Raw genomic sequence first — 24,418 nt, 5'->3', positions numbered from 1 at the left:
TGCAGGAATGCAACAATACTAGTGTTGTCAGAATTTCTGCCTTTTCAACAGAAGACAAAAATCTAGATTTTTCAAGTGAAACCTGTCTGTGTTTGATTAATGCTAAATTGGCAGAACTATAACCCCTTTTCAAGTTCTCCATGGTAGGGGATGGAGGCACTTTCATTTTCATTAACTCTGATGTGCTATAAAATCAGCATTGTCTCAGTTTAACTTTCTGGAACTTTTTTTTTTTTTTGTATGGAGGATTCATTAGATTTATTGACTTTTCAATTCACGTCTATGCCAATTCAGTAATTGATTTGGACAAATAGATAGTTCCGAAGGAAATAACTGAAATTCATTTATTTATATGATCTTGGCGCATTAAGAAAACAGAAAACCCTCTATAGAAATCCTTGCATGCATTGCTCATACATTTCTTTCATGCCTCTTAAGGGAGCAGGTGAACCTAGAAAAGGAGGGATTTTTATGACATCTGCTCTGTTTGCTCCACTCTGTTGCTTTCACTCAGAATTGACAGCACATTCAAACAAATGAAAGCAGTGATTTAATTCATAAACAGATTTGTTTTTTGATCACTGTGTAATTATGAGGTTACACTTTGACATTTAAGCTTATGAGGTTGATGACATATGTGAACTTGTTGGTTATAGTGATGTTAATGGTGAGAGTGCTGGTTTGTGTCAGTGACATTTTATAATAATAATAATGATATTAATAATAAAAAGATAACACTTACTGAGTGTTTATTATGCCAAGGGTTTTCCTATTCATGAAATTATTTAATCCCCACAAATCCCTATGGAGTAGGCATTAATGTCCCTATTTTACAGATGGGAAAACTGAGACTTCAGGAGGCTAAGTAACTGGTCCACTATTATCCAGTTACTAAGAGGCAGATTCAAACCAAGTTCTAATTATGTGTGGAACAGAAGCCAGAAGAAATTTATTGTGCGTGTACTGTGTACCAGGTTATATTCCAGGTTCTTAGTTCTAATGACCAAAACAATGTTCCTGTTTCATAGGGTTGTATTTTATTTGTGGGTATACACAGTAAACCAATAAACATACACAATACAGTGTCCAGCATTACTAGATACTCTAAGGGACAGAACTGGGTCAGAGAATAGAAGACCTCGTTTACGTAGACTGATGGTGAAAGGTGTATCTGAGGAGTGACAGCTAGGCAGAGGTATTAGAATTAAATGGAGAGAGGAGCCATGGGAATTTCAAGGGCTGTTCCTGTGACAGTCCCTCTATGGTACAATTCACCACTCGGTTCTAGAATAGTATGGCCATTGGTTGGTTGTATTTAATAGGGTATGTAGTATCATCCCACAGCAAAAGCAAGGACTTAAGAGGCAGACCCAGGTCGCAATCCTGGTTCTGTTCCCTTTTCCTCTGAGGTATTTGGGTACCTTAAATTTATTTCCAAGCTTTAGTTTCTTCAACTGTAAAATTTGGATAATAATCCTTATCTCTTACGATGAATGAGAACTGCACATGTAAAGTCCCTTTTGCAGTGTCCAGAACTGCATATAAATATGCAGGAATCATGCCATAAATAACAATTATTAGAATTATTTTTGTAATCTGTGCCTTACAGAGAGACACAGAGAAGTTCCTCAGGGTTTTTTTGTGGTCAAAGTGTAACGAGTGGATGTGGCATAGATCAATCCCTCGTCACCTTCAGAACTGGATAAGGAATATTGATCGAATGGAAGCAGATCCAGGAAATAAGCTTAAGAGAGGAACCTGGTGTGGATAAAGTGGGTTTTCAAATCACATTAGTTAAGAGCAAAAATGAGAATTCAAGAGGTAATTTGAGAGCAAGGTGGGCAGGGAGTTATTTGTTTATTTTAATTCAATATCAAGAAGCATCCCGTAACATACATATACATAGCTGCAGGAGCTTACAGAGTAGCATGGGGGAGGGGGGGGAGAAAGAGAGAGAGAGACAGAGAGAGAGAGATATTTATAAAATTCCCTGCCCTCTGCAAAGGCCCTCCACAGGCATGTGTCACATGTGTCACAATTTTAAATGTTGGTTCCTGGAGCCAGGTTGGCCCATTCCCTGATAATTGAGAAATCTGGATCCAGTCCCAGTTTGCCTTCTGACGCGCTGACGCTGAGCTAATCCCTTAGCCTCTTTGCTTTCCGGTAGAAGAGAAAAGTTCCCTACACTTTGCCCATCTTGAAGAAATCTGTTTCAACTGAAAAAAAAAAAAGTTTGCAATGTCTCTCCTATGATATTATTTACTGTTGAATGTAGGAGCCTAATTTAGTAAAAAGGCGAACATCTTTAAATCACAGGCATTATCTCCCGGGCCATGAATTAGGTCTACAGCCTTCTGTGGTTTGTCAACCACGTTATCCTGGGGAGAGCAGCATGACGCCCTGTTTGGCCTGGTTCCGGGGAAAGCTCCCCGACCTTGGGAGCGTGTGATTCTGGGTCCAGTTCTCTAACTGATGAATTTTAACTGTCACACTTACCTCCTCTCAGCCCAGGTTTCTAGATCGATAAATAAAGACTGCAACATCATGTAAGTTATTGTGAGGGTTAAATGAATGTAAAGTTCTCAGCATTATGTTTGCCACTGACATTTAAAAATATTACTTTTTATTTTTTCATTCTTGTTTACGGCCTGAATTCCTGAGGTTGTCTGGAGGCCTCTAGCTTTTTGATGATTTGGGGACATACAGGGATAGGCTACGAGGCCTATTTCAGGAGGCTTTTTCAAACCATTGCCAGGCTGGACAGGCAAAGGGTCAAGTGGAAGTAACCCATTGGACTTGCTCCAGCTGGAGAAGCTTCGTCTGCTCGCGGGTGCTCCTCAGACATGGAGAGGTGGGAACTAATTCTTGGCCTGAATTCCAGTGGCGGTTCTGGATGTGGGGGGTTCCAGCATTGTCCCAAGATGATGAGGTGACTAAAGTACTTACTGTTTCACAGTGGCTAGTGCAGAACAAGGTGCAGGCTGAGGAGAGACATTGGCTGTTTGGTACCTTCTTAGTCTCATTCATAGCAATTTCCATCCTTTGCCAACACATCTACGCTTGCTGCACATTGTTGTGAGGCTTCCCGGCATCCCTAAGATGCCTCTGCACAATCAATGGAAAGGAAGAAATGGGATGCCTTTTTCATCACCTAGGTCGGCTCTCAGAACAAGCAGGCTGCGAATCTCAGTGGCTTCTCAGTGCTGTCTCAGATGCTTCCGTCCTTCATTACGCTATCCCCATGGTAACCCTCAGGAAAGGAGAAGAGGGACAGCTAATCATTGAGAGGCTATTTTTAGATTTCTGGCCAGATGCTTTGACAAATCTGTTGAGGGAAAGAAAATGAAGCAAATGTAGAAGAGGGATTTTTTTCCCCCCAAAGACAAATATCATGTAAAATTCATATTATAAAACTGGAAAAGACCTTGAAAAATCATTCAACCTGCCTCTATCTCTAGGAAAATCTACTTCCAAATCATACCAAAAAATTATTCAATGAGATCTTTTTTAATAATGTTTTACTTAATAGCCTATTCTAATAGATACCCATATTTCCTACCCCAGATTTACCCTGTATTCAGTCTCAGTTCCCAGACCAAGGGAGTTATGACTGAGACTGAGTATGATTGCTCAAGTTATGGACTACACAACCCTGAAGGCATCATTCGTTTAGACTCTGCTGCTAATGACATTCCCTGTGTTTGTGCAGTGCACCTCATGTGCAACTATCTGCACTGGCCTTGCTTCACTTATCTTTTTAAAATGTAAATCTCTCCCATCCTCCTTAAAAATCTTCAGGAATTTCTCATTGCTCGTAGGTTAAAGGCCCTAGATCTTTATAATGGCTGTAAAGTATAACATGTTATGAATCCTGCATACCTGTCCAGAATCATTTAGTAGAAATAATTCTCCCTCTTTGTGTTTCAACAAAAGACCTTCTTTCAGAGTCTCAAACATGCCACATTCTTCCCATCAAGAAATTGCATTTACCTGTAATAATTACCCCCATGCTGTCTACTTAGTTAATTTCTCTGTTAACACCTTATACTTCCAGTGAGAATTCAAATATCAGAAAATACTTTCTCAACCTCTAAGATAAGAGAAGACACTCCTGAAATAGCATCTCCTAACGTCTTGTGTATTTTCTTCACACCACTTAACAGATTTTAATTCTATATTTATTTATGTAACTTTTATTTTTTCTTTACTTAACAGTGTGCTGAATGTTGTTAGGGAATTATATTGTTTTGTCACCTTTATGTGTCTAGTGCTTAGCACCATGTTTGACAAATCAATGACCAACAGTTATTTTAAAGGGAGCTAACCCCAGATTCTTTGTCAAGTCAAGCAGCCTATGTGATTGCACTGGGGTTCCTTAAAATGCAATGTGTACCCAGACTCCCCAGAAAGCTTGTTAAAATGCAGATTCTGATTCCGTGGATCTGGAGTGAGTGAGTCCTATGATTCTGCATTTCCAACCAGCTTCTAACCAACTCTAGAACTTGGTTGCCCTTTAGAATCACTATGGGAGCTTCAAAAAAAAAAAAAAAAAAAAAAAAAAAAATCTCAATTCTATACCACCCCTGGTGCTTCTGGCTTAATTGGTGTGTACTTGGCCTGGGTTTTGGGGATTTCTTAAAGCTCCCAGTTTATTCTAATATGCATCACTCTTGGAGATCCACTGATTCTAGGCAAAGCTCATCCTCAACAGTAAATAAAGAGATACTTTTATTACTCTTTGCTTTAGACAGCATCCAATATGGCCAGGTGATGGGGTATATCTTATCACTGTTTTTTAAATGCGCAACTGTTAGCGACACACAGAAAAATAGTACGCAGCATTTGTTGTATAAGTAGAGAGAATTCTGTGTGAGTTGGTTGACGTGACAGCAGAAAGGTCCAATCTTAAATTTTTCCGTTTCTACACATGGGGCAAATGTATTTCTTATGAAATATTTTAAAAGTAAGTGTGACTATTGAAAAAAGAGGAACATTTTTTGGCAGGACCAAATGCAGTTAAATGCAGTCTTTGCAGCCAGAAGAACAATACATAATTAGTCAGATAAAATCAGGAAAAAGAGAACTTGGGTGCTCTTCCAAAAACTGCCCATTTACAGCAAGTTCCCTGATTCCAGGCTTGCCCATAACCGTGAATATGAAGAGGAGATATGGGCTCTTGGGCATTTGGTCATTCTCTTTGAATCAATGCTTCTGAATCTAAAGCATAGTAATAATCACCCTTTCCTGTCCTTAATTACCCTAATTTTTTCCACTGACTTATTTTTGTTGTGTTTTTAATCTTAAAAATTCCACCAACATGGAACATAATAATTTTGCACTAACTTAACACAGTACTACATTTCAAGCCCCATATGAGTTGTTTTCATATTCTTGCTTACCTTACCTTCTCAGCAAAACTGTTAGGTAGCTGTTGCTATTGTCGCATCTTATAGATGAGAAAACTTAGGCTTAATAATTCATTAGCTTTTTCAAAAAAATATTTATTTATTTATTTTCACTTTTTTTATTAGTTTCAGGTGCACAAAACAATGTAATAGTTAGACATTTATCATTTATATCCCTCACACAGTGACAACCCTCCTCCCCCATCCACTACCTCTGACATCGCACACAGTGATTACATTTCCACTGTCTCTATTCCTAATGCTGTACTCTGCTTCTTGTAAATATATATATATATATATATATACATATATATAAAATTATAGTTGACATTCATTATTCAAATTTATAAAAAGCTTACTCAACTCAACTCCAAAAAAAACAAATAACCCAATTAAAAAATGGGCAGAAGACATGAAGAGACAGTTTTCTAAAAAGGACATACAGATGGCAAACAGACATATGACAAAATGCTCAACCTCACTAATTAGAGAAATGCAAATAAAAACCACAATGAGATACCACCTCACCCCAGTCAAAATGGCTATCATCAATAAATCAACAAACAACAAGTGCTGGCGAGGATGTGGAGAAAAGGGAACCCTTGTGCACTGTTGGTGGGATTGCAGATTGGTGCAGCCACTATGGAAAACAGTATGGAGGTATCTCAAAAATCTGAAAATGGAATGACCTTATGACCCAGCAATTCCATTAGTTTCTAAAAAACACAATTATAGCCAGTTGCAGAGTCCAGAAATATCTGATGCTGTTTCTAACCAATGTTAATAAATTAGCAGCCTCTAGGCCAAGTTCAGACTTCCGACATATGGGTCTGTGTGGTCTCAATACATTTTAATGAGGTGTCAAAATTTAGAAAGCAGAAAATTTTCCATAAAAATCCAGATTTGAAGCATATATTTAAAATAATTATGTCTGGCAACACTGAGTGGCATGCCTGAAAGCCTGAAGCTTGCCTGAAGCTCAGGAACATTTTCCCTTTCATATAACACTATCCCTGCCTCTCACTAGTATCTCTCTTAGTCTTGACCTGTCCCAGGATTTATGACACCTACTTGGCCCCTCCAGGTCTCTGGATTTTCAACTCAGCCTCTAAACACTATTAAAGGAAGAAATGATTCTCACATCGCTTACAAATTTTATCACCAGAAAAAAACAACAACAATGTCCCCTCTCTCGGTGAGGTAGAGAATACAACATTGCCATCTTCGTGACTTTGGACCTTTTTAGGATCATCAGTAGATACGCATCCGGCAGAATGATCTGGTTTCTTTGAACATAAAGTGGTAGAGCTTAGTATCCTACCACTGACTCTAGTATTTAGCTGTGTGGAGCGGTTTCCAATCAAAGTTTTGACTTCACAAGTGTTTACAAATTGTGTGGTTGTGTTGCAACAACTGTAGCCCCATGACGACTTATGTATGCTTTGTCTCATGGTATAGCTGTGTCCTGTTCAGTCTCTGGCAGGCAAGACTGATAAAGAGGAAGAGGGTCTTTCCTGATGACATCAGGGCCTCCCTGTATGGTCCTTGCAGTGCTGGGCAGGGTTTCCCAGGAATGCAGTCACTGATTTCTGATGTAGCAGGAAATGGAGACAAAAAGATTCTCACATTGGGAGTCTTCACCTTGGTCTTGACAGTTTTTGCCTCTGTTGCAGTGTACCTCTTTCTTCATTTCCTTTTCATGCCTGGCTTTCACCCTCTGCACACTTTGGTGTTGGTCTCTGTGCACTCCCTCTGAGTCATTCAATCCTTTATCCCTCATGACAGAGCCTTCTCACTGCATTTGGGGGCCTTGTTACTCAACAGAGCTCATGCACAGATGTTGTGCTACTTAAACCTCAGAACAATCCTATGATATAAGTCTTGTTATTCCCAGGAAATTGTGGCTCAAAAGACTATGAAATTTGGTAATTTGACAAGTAGAAGAATTTTCAAAGAGTTAAATGCTAACTTTACTACTTTGTTACATATTTTACTTTGGGTTTAAGAGGTAGATACAATAATTGAACAATGTCTACAAAACATGAGAAAAATAATTCAACCATTCTTATTTCACCATATTGGCATACCAAGTGAGACATCACCAATTTTAAGTTACACCATTATTTGATGTGCCACTGAGAACAGAAAAAAAAATACTGTCAATTAAATTATGTCATTTAAATTATGTTGATTGTTATCCCTATTCCATTTATGGATATTGTAACTTAAAACGTCCTAGCTGAGATTTAACACACACAGAGCTCCTTCAACTTTTATTGCATGCCTTTAATGTGTGAGATGCTTATTAACACTTGTCAATTATCTTAAATAAGATGTAAAAAATAAGATGTAAGAAAGTATATGCAAATGTATTTACACTACAATGTTTTCCCTCCAGCAACAATCAACCGAACTAGAATTTGACCGTGTGGTGATTTATACCACTTGTCTTCGTGTGGTACGGACAACCTTTGAAAGATGTGAACTAGTTAGAAAGATCTTCCAAAATCACCGAGTGAAATTTGAAGAGAAAAACATAGCTCTGAATGGTGACTATGGAAAAGAGTTAGATGAACGATGCCGACGAGTTTCTGAAGCTCCTTCTCTCCCTGTTGTGTTCATCGATGGCCATTATCTTGGGGTAAGGAAAGTCTTCTTTTTGTTGAACCCAACCAGTGTTGATAGAAATCTATAAGCCTATGCATGACAAGGTAATTTGCAACATAACTACTAGGGCACTTGCCAACCAAATCATAGGAATTGAAGCACTTATTTCTATCCCAAATGAGTGTTGCAACAGTGTTCATCCCTGCAGAAGCACGGTAAGATAAAATCAGCATGAAATGGCCTTTTTGAACAGGGTACATTTTAAAAATGTTCGGTTGACTTGAGTTTTGCATTGTAAAACTTGATATGGGGGATAAAAATTAATTTTTTAGTACAGGCAAGAAAAATGGAATGTTTGTACAATACATATTTGTGAATTCTCTTATACTCCATTATCCAACATTCAATTTACTACTTCATGAACCATGAATCTAAGATGATAGTCCTGAAATAAAATCAGTAAGCAATGTGGGCTGGAGCTGGAATTTTATCTGCTTGTTGTTTCAAATTATTCTTGATTGTGGTAATGCAGTCATTTAAGACATAAATGCAGGCTTATAGTAAGCAGAGAGAACTCCCAGAGCCGCAAGAAAACATGCCTGCTTCATTTCTCTTCGAATAATACTGTTGGTGGAATAACCCTATTGATCTGTGAACAACATGCTCAATTGGTAAGAAGCCCTGGAGAGTCCTCTAGAGAGTGTACTTTGGAAAGAGTGGGAACGAAGAGCCAAGGGATACCAGTTGAGAGGGTGGGACTGACAATAGGATCACTTATCAGAGAACAAAGGACTGTCAAGCTGCAGATGGATATTTGGATCTAGGTTTTGTTTTGCAACTGTCTTAACCTTCAGGGAGGTTGGAAAAATCCAGAGCAGGAAATACTCATGTTTTGTTACAGGGAACTTCATAATCTCTTTGCATTCTTACAGGGAAGCTGTGTTCTGGTATCCTGTCAGGAGTCAGAGCTGTTAGAGGCAGCCTGTCAGCTTATGGAAAGATAAATGCCGAGGAGCCATGATTCAATAGCAATGGCATTATGCAGTCTTACTTTTGAACAGAGCTGGGCAGACTACATTCTGAAGCAGAGGAATTTTGATTTGAAGTATTGAACCTCTTTTATTGTATTTCAACGTATACCCTTAGATCCCAGAAACTATCACAATGGCAGTGATAATAATGATAAATAACAGTAACGCTACTAATGATACTATACTGCGCTGTCGACTTTACGTGTGTCATCACATCTCATCCTCAGGACAGCCTTAGAAATCACCTCTCTAGCATACTGGTTAAGAGGCAGGACAGCCTTGGAATCAGACAGCCTTGTTTCAAATTCCTGCCCTGAAGCTTCCATACAATTCTGGGTGATTTATAAATCACTCTGTCCCTTGGTTTCCTCATTTGAAAAATGACGATGATAATACAACTTTTCTTATAGGCTAATTGTGAGGATTTTATGATATATATGCTTAGTTCCTGTTTCTGGAAATAAGTTATTTTTTCAACAAATATTAACAATTATTATTCCTGTTCTGCAAAAGAGAACATTAATACCTTTGCCCCAAGTCACATAGCTGCTAAGTGGCAGGGCCAGGTCTGTCCAATTCCGCCAAACACTTGCTTTTTGGTACATCACCTCAAGCAAAGGGATCTTTGACAGTTTGTTTGCAGATACATTCTTAACACCTACAGCAGGGCTTGGTACAAAGTGCTCAAAAACACACCGAATGGGTATATGAATGATGTTCTCATCTCCTCATAATTTTTTCCTCTCTCACTAAGGAAATGATCTGATAAATTGATACATACCAGGGAGAATATCATTGATAAGGTTTGTGGACATTTGCCTTTTAACCCAGGAAAAATTCTTCTGACGCTGTAAGATATTTCTCATTGTGGAATTTAAATTCCTGTGAAACTGCACAATTAAACTTAGTGGGTGACGGCCTGCTTACACAGGTACAAGGTTGGTCTCTCCTATTACACTGCTGTTGACCATGCTTATCTTCTTCCTTTTTCTGAGACACTCTAACCGTCTGTGGTGACTTTTTTGCTCTTTGTCTTTCAGTCTGAGGAGAGTACACATTGCTTTCTCAATTGCGTTTCCTCTGTGATCACTTTATTTTCACACACAGTAGCCTAGAGGAGGAAAACTCACACAGGTGCTACCTTATTGCTTCTAAAATTTGCAGCTAATACGCCAAACTTGGAGAGAGGCGAGAGACAGATTTTTTCCTCTTTTTTCCCCTGAGCATTAATTCTACATCTCTAATTCAAAATAGAGGTCAACACTACAGAATAACTTATATAACAAATTCTTCTCCTAATACAATAGCCTCTTCGTTTAAATTCTAGTGCACAGTTGTAAATAGATGTTTTTGGAATTGTAGAGCCTTTTTGCTGCAGTATCCGTGCATCTGAAATGGAAGGATGCCCTCTGCTGGGTTTGGGTACAAGGAGAAACATAATTTTTAGGGAGAAAAAGAAGCTGATGCTGGTAATTTCTTTCTATCTGTGATATTTTAAACAGTTACATGAAACCATTTGATTTAGTTTAAATTTAGATGAGTGAGAAAAATCAAGATGTGTACATCATCTGCATAATATGCCTTTCTTTAAGGAGAAAGAGAGAGAAATAGAGTGCCAGAGAGGGCCAGAGAATGAGTTAGACAGAAACAGAAGCAGGCATATGGGGCAGACTGCAGGAGAAAATGAGATGGCATGTGGAGGGCATGAGAACACTTTGTAGCTTTCTTATTTTACTGCCATCATTGCCACTCACCCCAGGGTGGATGGTGCCAAAAAGGAATGCAGTTATCTTCATTGAAGGGAAGATAACAGAGTTCAATGGGCAAGAACAGAAAGATGGACGAGGATACTAAGCTCTTTTTTTCCTGAGGACTCTCTTCCTCAGGCAAACTGAAAACTAAAGAGGAAAGCAATGCAACAGTCAAGGGAAAGAATTTACTTTAGAAAACAAATTTACACTGCCCTGGGATGCTCTGTTGCTGGGGGGGGGGGGGGGGGAGAAAGGGGGAGGAGGCGGCGGGGCGGTGAGAAGCCAGTTCAGCTTGGAACTTAGGGCAGTTGTCCTGTTGTTTTGGCATCAGAACATCTTTACACAAAAAGATTTTGTTTCAATAGTTTAGATATAAATTATCTTAGAAATTTCAGTAAGAAGTAGATAAGAAATAATGTTTTCATTCTGGACCAACCATAAAACTCTCCAGTGGAAATCCACAAAATGCACACTAGAAATGAGCTATAAAACACACAGAATTAACCTAAGTGGGGACTCTGGTCATAGAAAGAAGAATAGAATGGCTATTGATATAGGTAGATCTCTTAAAATAGCTAATACTGTGGTGTGACTGCTTGATAATTCTATGTCTATATAAAGTACTGTTTTACTCAATTTAATAATTAAGGAATTATTATTAAGCATAGCTAGTTTACAGAATAGAAATACAGACTCAGTAATGAAGCAGTAAGAAATGGGAAATGGTCAACCTTAGAATCCTGATGTTTTTGCTATGGTCCACACCAGCAAAATGGATGATTTTTTTCCTCTGCCCTTCTTTCTACATACATCTATTCCTGAGTAAATTATCAAGAAATGGCTCTGTGGTTATTAATGTTACACATGAAAACTGTGAGGGAAAATGGGAAATGTACTTCTTTTGTTTTCTAGCCTCTGCAGTACACGAAGACATTCTAGGAGATTGAAATGGTTACTGAATGAGCCCAACCTCAGTATCTTCCAGATACTGTTTTCATTTATTTTGTTTCGCTTTATTCAGCTTTATTGAGGTATAATTTACATGTAATAAATTAAGCCCATTTAAAGTACACAATTTGATGAATTTTGACAGATGTGTACACCCATGAATGTACCAAAACATTCAAGATGTAGAGCATTTCCATAACTCCCCCAAATATTCCCCGTACCATTTGGTAGTCAATCTCTTTCTTCAACCCCTGTTCCCTGGCAACCACTGATCTTTCTGTCAATTTAGTTTTCTATTCTAATGTCTCTGTCTGGTTTTGGTATCAGGGTGATGATGGAAGTACCCTACCCTCAGCAATTTTAACTTCTGCTGCTCTTTATGCCTTAGTGCAAACGCTTATGTCCATTTGACAGCATTTTCCTTTTATCAGAAGTACTTCTTATACACTACTATTGTACCGGTGTGGGTCTGATGTAGATGAGTTCTTTCAGCTTTTCTATGTCTGAAAAATGTTTATGTCCCCTTTGTTTCTAAATGATATTTTTGCTGAGTATGGAATTCTAGGTTGAATTTGCTTTCCCTTTCTGTACTTTACAGAAGTTGCTCCTCTACTTGTACTACTTCTGATGAAAAAAATCTGCTGTCATCCTGTCTTTGTTCCTGTGTGTGTAGTGTGTCTTTTCTCCTTCTGGCTGCTTTTAAGATTTTCCTTCATTATTAGATTTGAGAAACTTGACTATGATATCTCTTGGTGTAGTTTTCCTCATGTTTCTTTTGCTTAAGGTACATTGAGACTCTTGGATCTGTAGGTCTATAGTTTTGTGTTTTGTTTTTTTAAATAAAATTTGGAAATTTTTTAGCCATTAATTTTTAAAATATCACTTACATCTCCCTTTATTTCTCTTCTTTTTCAGAGGCTCCCATTACGTGCCTATTAGGCTGCTTGAAGTTGTTCCATAGTTCACTTCATTTTATTTTGGGTAGTTTCTATTGCTATGTCTCTAGGTCTCTGATTGTTTTTGTGTAATGTCTAATCTTCTGTTAATCCCATTAAGTATATATTTTTATCACAGATGTTATAATTTTATCTTTACACATTCAATTTAAAAATATATCTTTCATATCTCTTTAACCTGTTCAATATTTTTTCTGGCTTTTTGAACAAATGAGATATAGGTATAATGACTGTTTTTATCTCCTTGTCTAACATCTCTAATATTTGTCTCTGTTCTGGGTTGGTTTCAATTGATTGGTTTTTCTCCTCATTTTGAGTAAGATTTTTTTTTTTTTTTTTTTTTTTTAAGATTTTTGAAGGCAGGACCAGAGCAGCATTTATTCCAAAGCTAATTATTCCCCAGTATGGAGGCATGCTCTTGTGAGCATTTTTCCCAGTTACTGATGAATTACAAGGTTTTTCAGTCTGGCTGGTTGGAATAGGCACTATTCGTGGCCCTGTCCCCAGATACTATCTCTTAATTTTTTCAGGTGGTTCTTTTGCTGGCCTTGAGTAGTTTCCTCAAATGCATGTAATGAACACTAGTCTGCTGAACACCCAAGCTGGGCCCTCTGCACGTCTCTAGAGTTCTCCGTGAATCTCTTTACTCTCTAGTACCCTGTCCTGTAAACTCCAGCCTCTTAGTTTCCTAGACTCTCAGGTATATTTCCTCTACTCAGGGAGTCCACGAGGCTCTGCTTGGATTTCCTCTTCCTGTACACTGCTTGGTAAAGCTGTCATGATAGTAAGCTTGGGAAACCACAAATCTTACCTCATTTATTTTCTGCCACTCTGAGATCATAATTCATTGTTGCCTAAATCAAATATTATGAAAATAATCCACTTAAAATCATTATTACTTATTAAAATGAATCATCAGTTTGGTCCACTTTCAGGCAATATAACAAAGTAAAATGAAATAAATGAAATTTTCAAGTTGGATGTCTATGGCAGTTATGAGTTACGTTCTTTTCTGAAAAACACACACAATGATTCCTTTCTACAAAAACAAACAAACAACAACAACACCTTAAAAAATAGTTTTATTATTTTTTTCTCACATGGAAGGTGTTCCAGGGAGGGTATAAGGTTCCATGAAGTTATCACCCAGGAAAACTTTCTATTTTATAGTTCTGCCATACTTAGCACATGTCTTCTGTCTTAAAGGTCTCCTAATAGTTTGCTATAGTTACGGAAACTCTTGACATCATGCCTGCATTCTAGGCAGGTATGGAAAGAGAAAGAAAAGAAAAAAAGAGAAGTGCATCCTAGCTAAAGGAGCTGCCTTTCAAAGAGTTTTTTCAGAAATTCCATCCAACTTCCATTTGCATTTTATTGTTCACTTTTAGTTGCAAAGTAGTCTGGGAATTGTGATCTTCCAGAGGGACACACTGATATGTTGGGGGTAAAAAAAAAAATCATTTTTTTTTTTTTTTTTTTTAGAAGAAAAGAGGGATCATGGATATTAGGTAGGCAGTCAGTTAGTCTTGATATTTTAGCACTTAATTATGGAAACAATGAATTTAGATATTTGTCTTCTCTTTGTTTTTCTTTAGAAGTCATCTTCATCCCTTTTTGGTCATTTTCTTAATCATTTATAATTTCATTAGAGGTCTAGATGGGAGGAGAATCCCTTGAACATTCAAATATACCCCTATTGTCTTGCATCTTATTTGTAGTAGACACAGGGAGTATTTAATCTTAAAGTCTCCTTGTTCAAAGTCATGAAATATTTGTTCCTGGCTTGTTCATTCTACTTCAAAAAGTGCAAGGGTACAGAAGTTTGATATTTAAGACTTAAGTCAGGCACTTCGAATTTAAATTAAGCAATACTTTCTTGTATGACTGTTTTTTTGTGCTTTCCCCCCAAATAACTGAGGAGAGTTTTTAACAGCAACAACAATAACAATGATAATGAAAGCTAATTTGAATGCTAAGTTTTTTAATGCATTGTCTTTTACATTTTAAAATCATACTGTGAATAGTACTATTGTCATTTCTCCCACTGCAAATTTTATACCTGAAGAAAAGTAAGGTTTAGTTAGCCAAGTTGAGAAACTGTTCAAATATCTCAGATCACAAGTGGCATGGCCAGAATTCAAGTTTAGGTGTGTCTGACTCTAGAGCTTGAACTATTTAAAATCAAGGCCACAATGTTCCTTAACCCTGGACTCCAGTGGCTTTCAATTCCACTCTTTAGCAGTATATTCACATCCTGAATAGCTTCATCACTTGAAACCACTCCACATTTAAGATTTAGAACTTAGAAATGTCTTGTTCTGGCCACAATTTTCTGTCCTTCAGTCTCTTTTCTTTGTCTCTCTATTTAACTTACTTTGTCATCATTGGTATTGTTTATCTTGTTCCCCTTTCCATTTATGTCAACTTATAGTCACAATTTTGGTTTCTCTTGTTTCCCTACCTTAGTGTATTTAAGAATATAATAATATCTAATCTGTTATCACTTGCTAGACAAACTCTCTTGACTTTCCAAGGTTGTTAGTTCCCAGTGCCATGTAACCACCCCCATCTGTGTTTTCCTCTCTTCCTCCAGCATACCAAGATCATTATTAGAGGAAATAAAAAAAATCATGGCAAAGATGTCTACAACAAAGCTATAATATCAAGGTCCATTATCTCATATTCCCATTAATATCTTGTTGGTTTTCTACTGTAAGCCACTTAACCAATGCTCTTAATGTTTTCTAATTTCCCCAAATAGAAGTCCCATTGCCATGTCCTGCCATCTCCCCTCTTTTCATATCCATATTACCTTTCTCTTTTTTTCAGCCTTCAAATCTATTTACAGCTCCTATCTTATAGGGTGTCTTAATGTTTCTGAAGATATTTTACCATTAAAAAATACCACAGAATTATTCTTCATTATTAGTTTCTTATTCTAATTATCTGGTTTTGATTAATGCCCACCTTCCTCCCCTGCCAATTCTCCTAGTCACTCAGACTCAAAATCTGTGTTCTTTGACTCCATCTTTCTTTTCCTCATACGTAGCCACTTGCCAAGATTTACATTGTATCCTATGGGATCTCACATTTTGTGAGCTTCTCCCAGAAAGTAGAAGTAGCAAAGCAAAGTGGAAGCAGACATCTGGAGGCGAGAGTAAGTTCTTTGTCTTACTGGATGTTGAACAAGTTATTTAACCGCTCCAAGATGAAGATAATAAAATACCTATGACTGGGTATTTTCAAAATTAAATGAGATCAAGCATAAAAACTCACAGTGCCTAGGAGATGGTACACATTAAATAACCCCTTGCTAATATTATTAAGGCAAGAGCTTTGGAGAAAGCTTACATTTAGGGTCTATAAGTGGAAAGAGATAATGAGAAAAAAGAATTAGAATAGTGCTGGATCAATAAGTCATGAGAGCAGAAAGGTGTAGAGTATTATTCTGAGTGTATAATTAGACATTAACATCCAAGTGGTCTAAACTATGGGGCAGGATGATGCACAGTATCTGAGTATCTGGATAGCAGTAGTGTTCTTAGCATGAAGCAGGTATCAAGGTCAAATACCATTCAGTTTAATGTGAGCTGATATGTGGGATATTAGAGACTCCATCTCCATGCATGGTACTTTTCCATCAATATTAAACATAATTATTTAAATAGTGTTATATTTGTTAATTTTATACCGTGTAAATTATTAATATTTTAATTAACAATGTTATCTAAATCATATTAATTAGAGTTTACAGCATAAGAGATTTGAAAATTATTGTAATATAGTTTTCCCTTCAGCAGAACAGAAGACTTATGTATAAGAGACTCTATATCTTGATCATTTTTTTCCTTACAGTATGAAACTTTAATGTCTTTTAAATTTCTCTGTGTTTTGAATAATAAATCAATTTTTACCTTTATTTAACTCAGAAAGCATTTCATTATGCCAATAAATGACATCTGATTTGCTACTTATTACTAGAAAAAAGCTAATAAATTTAACAGGTGTGCTCAAGTAAGAGGGAGAAGGGTGTATTAGTTAATTTCTTATATCCTTCTGTTAGCACCTCCCCTCACTCTTAGATCGTCACTCATATCCTCTTAGATCAAGACCAAGTTGGCAGGCTGGTGGGAAAACTATTACGATGAGGTTGCAGAAGACTTACTTTATTAGGTTTTGTAAGACAAATGTAGATAGATATACACAATTTCACACAGAAGCATAGACTGTTGGGTTTGGAAGGAACCTTAGATAGCATCTCGTCTAATGTTTCGCTCAGTGCAAGGATCCTTTCTACCACATCCCTCGGCAAAGATGAAGAAGCTTTGAACACAACCAGTGAGAGCAACCTCACTACTGTTCAAGCTAAGCTATTTTATCGTTGTACCCCTTCAAATATTAGAGAGCTCTTTCTCATATCGAGAACAAACCTTCTTCTTTCTTCACCCATTGGTCTTAGTACTTCTACCTAGAGCAGCACAAATTAAAACTTTTCCCTCATCTCCATAACTAAAATTTCACATACGAAAATGATGACAAGTTTCTCCATGGTTTCCTTAGCTTTTACTCTTACCTCATAGTTTTCTGAACTTCCACATCCTAATTATTCTTCTTAGGTCATATGCTAGTCTTTAAGTACAGCACCCAAAACTATAGCCAAGCTTCTAGATGGTTATCTCCCTGAACAGGATCTCTAAGCCTCTGATAATGGAGCCTACATTTACTTTAAGCATCTACACCATACAATTGATCATATTGAGTCTGAAACCACTTAAAATACTCATACAACTTTCATACAAACTATTTCCCACAATAAATCCTCATACCCTTGGTTTTAAGATCCATTTTTCTCCGTCCCAACATCTCTTTCCCACAGATGTGTGGTTACTAGGCAATAATTAAGACCATAGGGAAACAAATTTTTCTTGTGAAATATTGCCCATGATTTTGGATGACTGGCATGCCCTTTTTGCAAAGAAAGATATGGTGTGAGAATCACTCTTTAAATTAGAAAAAAAGTAATTCTTCAAATGTCTCAAATATCCGACTCCAAAGAAATGTGGCCATGGTCTAGAATAAACCATAGTCAAAGTTCAGGCTCTATGATGGAAGTAGTTGTATCAATTAGCTTTTGCTATATAGCAAACCACCTGAAAACCTAGTGGCTTATAATGATTATTTTATAGATTGCAATGTTGGCTGGGTTTGGCTGCTTTTTGTGGTCTGCTGGTGGCTTGGCTAGAGCTGGGTGGTCTAGGATGGCCTGAGTTACAAGGCTCATATCTGGAAACTGACTCCTCAGATTTCCTCTGCATGGCTTCTCTAACAGATTAAATAATGGCAAAGGAGTTCTCAGCAGTAGAAGAGGGCAAGCCCCGACGCTCATGCACATTTTAAGCCTCTGCTTGTGTCACATTTGTTTTTCTCCCACTGATGAGAGCAGGTCACACGGTCAGGTCCAGATTCAAGATGGAGAGAACAAACTCTAGCTCTTGATGGGAGGACGACCAATGTCACGTTGTAGGGAGTGTCCGTGTGATGAGGCATGAACAACTTGGGGGCAATTGGCACAGCAATCTCCCAAAGTGCAGAACTTGGGCGTCGTCTAATCCTGGCTTTTCGCCTGAGACCAGTGTGCTCACTGACATTTTCATGCTGGAGGATGGCATATTTTTACTAAACCCACTTAATTATACTTTACCATTTCATGTGCTCATGAAATTTGTTTGTGGAACAGTTTGGCATTCAAAGTACAGCTGTGTGGAACTAAATCAAAGGACCAAATCACTGTCAAATTTCCAGAGTAATACACCATCCTCTTGTTCCTTTAGTAATACTGTAGCAATGCCGGGAGCATTTTATGACATCCATGGTTCAGTGACTAAATCTTTGCCTTCAGCTTTGCAGATTTGTTCAGCTGTCACCTTATTCTCACAGAAGAGATGCAGCAGCACTGTGAATGTAGTTTCTTCCTCTCATAGTTTGGGTACTGCAGTTAATTCAATGACATGAAAAATCATTAGTAGTCAGTACCTTGAAACCTATTTATGTACAATTTAACTTTCACTCCAAAATCTTAAAAGTCTGTTAAGAGTCCGTTAAAGAGAGAGAACTTTTGAGGCATGCAGACATTAAGTATTTCTAAATTACAGGCCCAAGGAACAACTTCCCCCTACAGGCTTTCCTTGATATATATATTGGCTTTATCGTTTCACAAATTTAAATCTATTGTCCCATCTCCCCAAGACTTTGCCACTTTGTTTTGTGTGGTGTAATTCTCTGTATGGCAGGATAGTTGTAAAGTGTCTGGTAGGTCCATTGTTTAATGATTTGCATAATATGACAAAACCCAAGTCTTAAATTTGGTACTTTGGACCTGGGCACTCACTATAAAGTATAAATCATTTGTATCTATTTATGACTTGGCCACAAGTTAAAAGAGGCTATGGAACATACCATCTAATAAATGGCTCCAGGAGCCAATTTTCCTATATCTCAATTTAGATGTAAATTTCTAACTGTTCTCAACATGATTGAAAAGAAAATGTATTTGTGCATAATCAGTGTTTTCTTATTAAGATTTAAAGACGTAATGTAAGCATTTAAGATCGTTTTACAACCCTAGAAAATGCATAAAAGTAGATTGATTTACCATTCTAGGAATAGGTGAAAATTAATAGAAATTTTAATAAGCATCCTTTCTAATAGAACTTGATATTAGTATCTCAGTAAAGAAAAGCTTTGGTTGATAATGAACTCTATTTCTGTTCTTCTGAGAATAGAAGTTTAGTATCCTTTCAACCACCAGAGGGCTCTCACAATATAAGAAAATATATTCAATAGAATAAATGAAAATGAAAGGTATATCACTTGTGATATACCTTTGTTTAGAGCTCTATTACAGTTAAATGTCTTAAATGTATGGATTTTAAACAAAGTTTCCAATCCAGATTTCCTTTTAGGAAAAATATGAGAAACAATTTTAAATTGACTGTTCAAAAATAAAACACACATAATAAATATTTTGCTATTTGGAGGTCTAATCCTTATCAAACATTTATACCATTCACTTATAGTTTGACTGGAAAAAATGGAACGTGCATGTATTTTATGTGAGAGTTTCTTAAGATATATTTTTCTATAAACATCTTCTTTGTTACCATATTATATATAATTACAACTGAGCAAACATCTCAAGTGGGGATTCCACAAAGTAAATAGCTCCTGAGCCAAGTGGCAGGCTTCCTTCTGCTAAGGAAGGATTATGATACATTGTGTTGTTGTTCTGTTTTGTTTTTAATCATTCCTTGGACTCCCAATTTGGTTGAGCTCAGCCCAAGACAGCTTCTCTCTCCAAAAACAAAAATTAAGGTAAAGACCTGACCATATGTTTGGTCCTGATGGTGTTTATTCTCTGGATTAGATTCAAAGACTGAATAGAATAAATAAAATAAAGCAAACCACCTGTCTAGCAATGAGCCCTGAAATGCTGGCGTGCTGACATGCAGGGCCCATCCTGGGCATCCTCTCTGGGTGTGTCCTAGATCAGCCTTGCAGGAAATCAACAAGGTTCAGTTCCCAGGGGCCAGAGCTCATCCTCTTTTGTGAATTTCAGCACTGTTCTGACGTATATGGCCCACCTGAGGGACCTAGGAGGCTGAATCAAATTTAGTGATTTGCAAATTGTTCTCTCTGGCACCCTAGAGGTTCCTTTGACCTTTCCTTAGGGAGCACCCGATAGGTAGTGTGAGTGGGACAAATTTCCATCTCTTCTCTGAATGCCAAACTATACCCTCCGATACACATACTTTATTGTATGCCACATACGGTTTTCTTTGAAAGATGTGACATAAACCAAACAGTTCAGTTAAAAGCCTTTGGAAAACACAGAAACAAACGTTTAAGTTCTTTTCAACAATGTTATATTATTTGAATTTCTCTGGAACTTGGCCCATATGGCTAAAATATAGGGAGGGAGTGGTGATCTATAATCAAATGGAGCAGGTTTGGATATTTCTCTTTGCATATAGCCTTCAGGCTATTATGAAAGTAGTCACCCTGAAAAGCCCAGAAAGAATAAGGGGAATAGTCTTTGGGTAAACATTAAGCACCCTGTGTGTACAGAGCACCATGCAATGTTCTAGGGATTCAAAGCTTTTAAACATACAGTCCCTGCCACTTAGGCTCAAAATTTAAGAGGTGTATGGAGTGAGGATATGGGGGTAAGGATGGACTTATATCTCTCTATTGTGCTATGTGTTGTTAACGGTAAAACAGAGTTTATTTAGTAGGAGGATAAAAGACACATATTTCAATCAGGGCAATGATGGAAGATTCCAAGAAGGAGCGGCATTTGAGCTGTGATTTGTGAATGAGTAAGATTTCCATAAGAAGTTGAAGGAATGTGCTTTTAATTTTATGTCACATGTGTTCCTGTTGCTGGAAAACAACTTATTGGGAAAACGGCTTCTTGGTCGCAGGAAAGAATTTAAAGACTCACCGAATGTGCCATACAAGTGGTGGATTTATTAAAGAAGGACAGTACACGCTCAAGAAAGTAAGAGCCCGCTAGCCAGGAGAAGAACAGCTGCCCCGAAGAACAGTGAGACTTGGGGATTTATTTCACTAAAAATGAAGGCGTGACATATTCAAGATTTAGGGGTGGTGTTAATAGGTGTTCCTAGGTGGGTCCTCACTGACCACTCTGTCCTGTTGGCTAGAGGGATTTTTGTCCACCTTTGACTCAGTTGGAACTGTCATGATGACGTAGGGGGTGGAGATTTTCCTTAACTGCAATGTTAATAATTTTATGATCCATTATAATAAAATTCACCTTGAGGGGCAAGATAGCATCCTGGATCTGCTCTTGGCCACCAAAATCTAGTCCTGGCTGGTCTGGTAACTGTACTTTTTCTTAAGGATGACCTTTGTCTCCCCTTACCGTTTATGTCCCTTCCTCCCTCTCTCTCCCTGTAGCCCTATTCTTTCTGCCTAAGAGATTTCTAGAGGGAAATCTAGTTCTATGCCAAACATTTAAATATCTTGGATTCTTTCTAATGAGGTGTGATGCAGTTCAGTCCTTGGAGAGATCTAGGTGATGAAAGCAGGGTAAAAGAACTCTATGGAATCACTGAGTTTTTCTGAAGGAATAAGAGGTCAACTTAGGTCACTAAAAATATTAGTACCTAAGGAAAAGTAACGAGCCTTCTCTGACCTATGGCTTAGCTCCACACTGATTGTATCCAGTGTCCTTGCTATCTCCCTTTCATGTGGTTGCCAAATCAGAAGCCTCAAAGGCTTTAGCATCCACTGAGGGCAGGAGAGTTACTCCTTGTTCTTCTCATTGGAGCCCTCAGAGGTCACACATTTTTTGGAGTGTGCTGCGCTCTGGAGCTTGAAATTACTTGAGTCTGAGCTTCAGTCTTTTGTTTTTCCCTTGAGAGAGTCAGGAGAGTTTAAATGTGTAGTAAAGGGTGTGAGGAGGTGGTTTGAAGGACCCCGGTGTTGGAAAGTGCCATTTTGGCTGTGGGAATGCTTGCTGAGAATCCTGGCTCCACTCTGTCTTCTGTGTTTTGTCCCTCGGATAAAAAGGGCAAGATCTACATTTTCAAATTTTTATAAGTCAGAATGAAAAATAAATCAATTCCATTTTCTCTCTGACTGAGAGCACTGGTGCAGAATGACACCAAATCTAACTTATTTCTCAAGCAGAGGGTACAACAAAAATAACAATATAGTTTTTCCTGAAGACACTAAGTCCAGTCTACGCTCTCACTTTGGTAGTGCAGAACTCAGGTAAAGGGAGATTATTCACAATCAATATTCTTTCCAAGTTACTTTTTCCCTAAATTCAAAATAATATATTTGAAAATGTATCCATTCATAGTAAACAAATTATTAGAAAATTGGGATTGAAAATGTATTTGACTATGTATACAGAAGGTGCCAAAATATAATTGATTATGTATAGAGAAGGTGCCAAAAATGTATACATGTTTTAAGAAGGGAAAACACTATTAAAATTGTGATACTCAATATATACCGATAACAAAAGATGAATGCAAGTCACGTTTGACTTCTGCAATTACAAGAGACGCTCAAAGTGGTTACCATCAGTGTCCAGACACTTCTGATTACAGCGAACTACTGCTTGAGCAAGGTTGACCAGAGTGTCCACTTGTATACATTTTTTTGGCACCCCTGGTATATATACACATGTAGATATAGATATAGATGTAGATGATATACATGTAGATAGGTAGATAGATAGAGATAGATATATGGTAGAAAAAGACTTGGTCCATTTTCCTGAACATCTCCTCATCATTGACTAGTTGACTATTTTTGAAACAACCGATAAATGAATTAATAATTGAATGAGAACATATTATGTGCTGTGCTGGGCTTTTTGGAGGATTTAGTGACAACACAAGCTGTAGGTTTGCCAGAAACTTTAAGTAAAACTGAAAAGACAAGAGTAGATGTGGAATATTGTGTGCTTTGTAGGTTTTTTTTTTTTTTCAGATTATAAATGCTATAGGACATCAGAGGAGCAAAAAGATTAATGAAATAAAATAAAACAATAAAATAAAAAAAACAAAGACCAATGAAAGATGGAGTTATCCTAAAAGACTTCTTGAGCTCGTAGAATTCATTCTTTCATAATGCATCTCTCCATACATTGAACTTAACTTTCTGACTGAGTGACCTTTAGCCCATTAACTAAGCATTTTGCAGTAGTTTTCACATCTATAAAAGAGGGACAATCATATCTGCTTCGTAGGATTTTTTAAAGCTACTATTTTAAGCAACAGAAATACGAAAATAATAACATCACAATTCTGTCTACAAGGAACTTGCAGTCAATGTGAAGACAGACATGGTTACGTACTTGTATGTCTCACAGTGTGAAGGTACTGTAAAATGAGTATGTACTATGTGAATATATTATGACATCTAGAGGGCATCACGAGGAACTCTGCCTGAGATAGTCGAAAGATGTCACTGAGGAAGAAACGCTTAGGTGGGTGTTGCAAGTTGACTTGAAGTTCATAAAGTACGCAAAGGCAGTAGCAGGAAAAAAAAGAATGTACGAACTCATGGAGATAGCAGTTTAGTATGACTAGAGTATCAAATGTGTTTCAATTATCAAATTCTTTATAACAAATCACCCCAAAACTTAATGAGTTAAAACAACAGTTTACTATGTTTTATAATTTCTTGGGTTGACTGCACACAGGTGGGGGAGTTTTCTGTTCCATGTGGGATCTGCTGGTGCCACTCAGAAGTTCTAGAACATCATTCCCCACACTTCCTATTGGTCAAGACAAGTCACAAGCCCAGGCTCAAGGTGAAAGGATAGATCCCACCTCTTGATCGATGAAGTGACATATGTGTACAGAGAGGGAAGGAAGTTATGGTGGCCATTACTGGGTATTTTCTATCAAAGTGTATATAGGGAGCTGTGGGAAATGAGATTGGAGAGGTTTCTGGATCTAATTAGTGGAGGAATTCATAAGACTGTGCTCTATTGCGTGGAGCTGATTGGCTTTGCTTGTGGAACCAGATTAAAAGGATTTTAGTGTCTCCATAATAATAAAATATTTCTTAGTGGTTTTATAAATGTTTTTGACATGTACTACATTTTTATTTTCATCTTTTCCCTGCTGCTGAGCATTTAGGCTCACTGTTATAGAAAATACTGCAATAAACATCTTTGT

General features: G+C 37.4%; 1 protein-coding gene across 1 annotated transcript in view; it reads left to right on the top strand.

Annotated features, from left to right (window-relative positions):
* The window catches only part of GRXCR1 (glutaredoxin and cysteine rich domain containing 1), a 115,492-nt gene that overhangs the window by 52,634 nt on the left and 38,440 nt on the right, over positions 1–24,418 (top strand). Inside the window, exon 2 of the mRNA XM_019741005.3 lies at positions 7,804–8,046. Within this exon, the coding sequence (XP_019596564.1) occupies positions 7,804–8,046 (243 nt within the window). The remainder of the gene's footprint in view (positions 1–7,803; positions 8,047–24,418) is intronic.

Source organism: Rhinolophus sinicus, chromosome 1 (genome assembly GCF_057876585.1).
Source record: "Rhinolophus sinicus isolate RSI-liver-muscle chromosome 1, RSI-T2T, whole genome shotgun sequence".
Taxonomy (NCBI): Eukaryota; Metazoa; Chordata; class Mammalia; order Chiroptera; family Rhinolophidae; genus Rhinolophus; species Rhinolophus sinicus.
The sequence above is the reverse complement of the archived record's forward strand: the minus strand, read 5'-3'. Positions and strand labels throughout refer to the sequence as shown.